This window comes from Sinocyclocheilus anshuiensis, unplaced genomic scaffold, assembly GCF_001515605.1.
Source record: "Sinocyclocheilus anshuiensis isolate Anshui unplaced genomic scaffold, SAMN03320099.WGS_v1.1 scaffold743, whole genome shotgun sequence".
Classification (NCBI taxonomy): domain Eukaryota; kingdom Metazoa; phylum Chordata; class Actinopteri; order Cypriniformes; family Cyprinidae; genus Sinocyclocheilus; species Sinocyclocheilus anshuiensis.
In genome coordinates, this window is record NW_015552601.1 from 772,728 (window position 1) to 776,890 (window position 4,163).

A 4,163-nucleotide genomic window follows, 5' to 3' on the forward strand; every position below is an offset into this window, starting at 1 on the left:
AGGTCCTGCCCTCCGGGCTGTCCCTGTTGCCCCGTGTCTTCACGTAAGTTGCGGAGGTACCCCTTGTTCCCTTGAGAGAACAGAGCATTCGCATTCTCAACTACCTCGACGAAGCAATCTCAGGATCAGTTGTGAAAATATTTCTTGCTGAAGCTACTTTTTGTAATGTCTGTTTGAGGCTTTACACAACAATGACTTAAAATTATCTTTTGGGAGCAATTTGTCAGCCAAATTTGATGTCCGATTAATTTGCGATTAATTAGATTAATTAATCGCCACATTAATTAGATAAAAAATTTTTAATTGATTACCAGCCCTAACATATATATATACCTCGGTTTTGACGTCACGGTTTGGTATGGTTTCGGTACAGCAGCAGGAAACAACTAAACATAAATTGCTTTTTTTTTTTTTTTTATTAAACAATGGTTTACTGAACAAATTGCTCTTTTTGAAAATAAATTAAATTATAATTAAAATTTCCTTAGGGATAAAAGTCTACGTCAGCTTCTGCTTTAAACTAAAGGGAGCCCTTTTACATTACTATAAGGTTACAATTAACAACAGAGCCCAAACTTATATTCAATTACTATTTATTTTTAACTACAATAATCAACACTCAAATTAAAAAAATGTATGCAAACATGTAAATTGTTTTTAAAATAACTTCTAAATTATACAATTTCTATTTGTTGTTGAAATATAATAATTTACAGAGTGGCTGTCATAACTTGTTTTTATAAAATATTTATTTAAACATACATGAAATAATTAAGACATCACTAACAGGTAAAGTAAAATAGAGTCTTTAGTCTAATATTTCGCAAAATGCTCTTCACTAGACTTCACTAGCTGTAGACACTGATGACTTGCCTGAGGTAAATGAAATGCTACGTGACATTTTTTAAGACTTTGGGGGTACTTAATTACTATTTGAAAAACAAAATTCTTAATGGTCCGTCAAAAAACAAAAACGGTTCCTTTTTATTTCATGCTGAAACATCTTGGCAGGTTTTTGTGAGATTCAGAGGAATAAACCGGAAGGTTGAACGCACTTACAGCTCAGTTCGATCCGGATGAAGTCTTTGATCCCCAGGTTCTCCAGAAACACTCCCGATGAAGAGCTGGTCTTAAACAGGAAGGAGATATCGGCGCTCAGCTCCCCGTGGAACGTGGGAAAGTGCAGGTACGACGTCTCCTTGTTGAAGTAGGCAGCGTTCCAGAAGTTATCTGGAGAAAACATTTACAGTAGCAGTATTTATATAGTTGGCCTGTGGTTTTCATTAAGCACATGAAATGCCAATCCAGCCAGAGCTGATGTAGCGGTGGTGGGTTTGACAGAATGACAGAGTAAGCGCTCACAGTGTGATTAGTGAGGTACTTACTGTCACCGTAACACTGCAGGGGTCCCACTCTGTAGGCCGCTTCTGAACCAGATCTGTTGATGTCACCCACAGCCAGCGCTCGCACCGGCAAATGCTCTTTATGGGACAGCAGCCCGGAGTCATTCAACCTGTCAAAGAAATCAAAATAGCATGACTGAACACACGAGAACAACACGACTTCACTTCAGAGGTCAGTCTCATCAATACTGTCAAGAACATGGATGATAACATGTCCAGATGAAATTTCACCCATAAATCAAAAGATCCTTTTTTTTTTTTTTTTTAGTCTAATATTTCGCAAAATGCTCTTCACTAGACTTCACTAGCTGTAGACACTGATGACTTGCCTGAGGTAAATGAAATGCTACGTGACATTTTGTTAACAAGCTGTTTTAATGAGGTCCGCGGTTGAAACACTAATTGAGCGATTATGTGAGAGGTGAGATGTTCGGTGAAATTTATTTATTAATGTATATTTCGCGTTAAAACTAGTAATAAAGAGGAAGGGATGATCACGCTCACTTGCGCACCGTCCTGCTGTCAGAACTGAGCCATTTATACAGCGAGCTGTCGCGCCTCATCAAAGAGCGCCAAAACATTGGCATTTATTGTCTGAATTTCTTGAAAAAAATGGAACGACATGTTCGGTACACATGCGTACCGAACCGAAAGACCCGTGTACCGTTACACCCCTAATATATATATATATATATATATACTGTATATATATATATATATATATATTACATTTTATTCAATTATTAACTTCTAATTGTCATTAAACTACTTTTAATAATAATTGTATTCATATTTATATAATTTATATTGTGCATATATATATATATATATATATATATATATATATATACTCCCAAATTAAATGAATAAGAATGAGCTTTTCTTTTAAGACTTTGGGGGTACTTAATTACTATTTGAAAAACAAAATTCTTAATGGTCCGTCAAAAAACAAAAACGGTTCCTTTTTATTTCATGCTGAAACATCTTGGCAGGTTTTTGTGAGATTCAGAGGAATAAACCGGAAGGTTGAACGCACTTACAGCTCAGTTCGATCCGGATGAAGTCTTTGATCCCCAGGTTCTCCAGAAACACTCCCGATGAAGAGCTGGTCTTAAACAGGAAGGAGATATCGGCGCTCAGCTCCCCGTGGAACGTGGGAAAGTGCAGGTACGACGTCTCCTTGTTGAAGTAGGCAGCGTTCCAGAAGTTATCTGGAGAAAACATTTACAGTAGCAGTATTTATATAGTTGGCCTGTGGTTTTCATTAAGCACATGAAATGCCAATCCAGCCAGAGCTGATGTAGCGGTGGTGGGTTTGACAGAATGACAGAGTAAGCGCTCACAGTGTGATTAGTGAGGTACTTACTGTCACCGTAACACTGCAGGGGTCCCACTCTGTAGGCCGCTTCTGAACCAGATCTGTTGATGTCACCCACAGCCAGCGCTCGCACCGGCAAATGCTCTTTATGGGACAGCAGCCCGGAGTCATTCAACCTGTCAAAGAAATCAAAATAGCATGACTGAACACACGAGAACAACACGACTTCACTTCAGAGGTCAGTCTCATCAATACTGTCAAGAACATGGATGATAACATGTCCAGATGAAATTTCACCCATAAATCAAAAGATCCTTTTTTTTTTTTTTTTTTACATTTGCAATCACATTTTCCAATTCCCTTCTGGGTCAAATATGAAATATATAATACAAACATAATTCAATATTTTCAGTCCTTTGACTGCTTTTTTATTTATTTATTTCATTGCAAGAACATTTTCCAATTCCTAAAGTGGAAAAAAAGCTAAATTAAAAAGATAAGCAATACTGTAAAACCTAATTTATTTATTGCATCTGTGTGGCATCTGTTGTTTTAAATTATATAAATTAATTTTAATAAAATCAATAAACTATTTTAATTTATGTTTAAAAAGTGTTTGGACAGTAGTTTTTGCACATTTTCCAATTCCCACAATAAAGAAAAAATAAGTTAAAAACAGAAGCAAAAACTGTAAAAACTTATATTATGGTATGCAATAAATAAAAAGGTGGTATTTGTTGTTTGATTTTAATAAAATCAATAAAATATTTCAATAAAAAATCCAAGTGTCTGGACAGAAGTTCTGGGTCAAACAAAGTATTTAATACATAAGCATATTGCAATATTTTTGGTCCTCTGATGATATTCAGTATGTATTTTAATGTTTGTGCATTTTTGTTAAATGACTTAAAGGCACAATATGTAAAATATTTTTATTAAAATATCCAAAAACCACTAGAACAGTGTTATATATTTAGCTGACTTGTGTACTTACATTATCCCAAATGTTTCGAAGAATGTTTAAATCCAGAGAAATAAGCAATTTTAACTAGTGACACGGAGCGTGTCTATAGTGTCACTGTGTCGCCTGCCAATGACGTCATAAGCCCTCGATTTCCGGTTTTGTTTTGTAGAAAACATGGAAAACATACGCTTTAATATGTTGTGCGTTTTAATAGACCGGTGACGACCGCACAGAGTAGCATTATAACAGAACTTTCAAACATATCTAGTATGATAAAACAGCGCTGCTTTACCCCACATACACACGACCGGAAGGAGCGGAAGCGGTCGACTGTGGCATAATAAAAGCTCCGCTGCTTTCGAGCCACGTGTCGCACTCGTTCAGCGCCTCGTTTCGCTTCGATGGCTTTCAGCCTCACCCTGCTTCATTCTACTACGTTAATAAATCATTAGCTCATCCATGAACATGATTTCTGCCC

At 36.3% G+C, this 4,163-nt stretch overlaps 1 protein-coding gene across 1 annotated transcript in view; it reads right to left on the minus strand.

The window, feature by feature from the left end:
• Positions 1 to 4,163, minus strand: part of LOC107665762 (contactin-associated protein-like 4) — a 75,375-nt gene that overhangs the window by 38,617 nt on the left and 32,595 nt on the right. The window contains exons 9-10 of the mRNA XM_016456772.1: positions 2,770 to 2,897; positions 2,444 to 2,614 (exon numbers count right to left, since the gene is read on the minus strand). Coding sequence (XP_016312258.1) covers positions 2,444 to 2,614; positions 2,770 to 2,897 — 299 coding nt within the window. The remainder of the gene's footprint in view (positions 1 to 2,443; positions 2,615 to 2,769; positions 2,898 to 4,163) is intronic.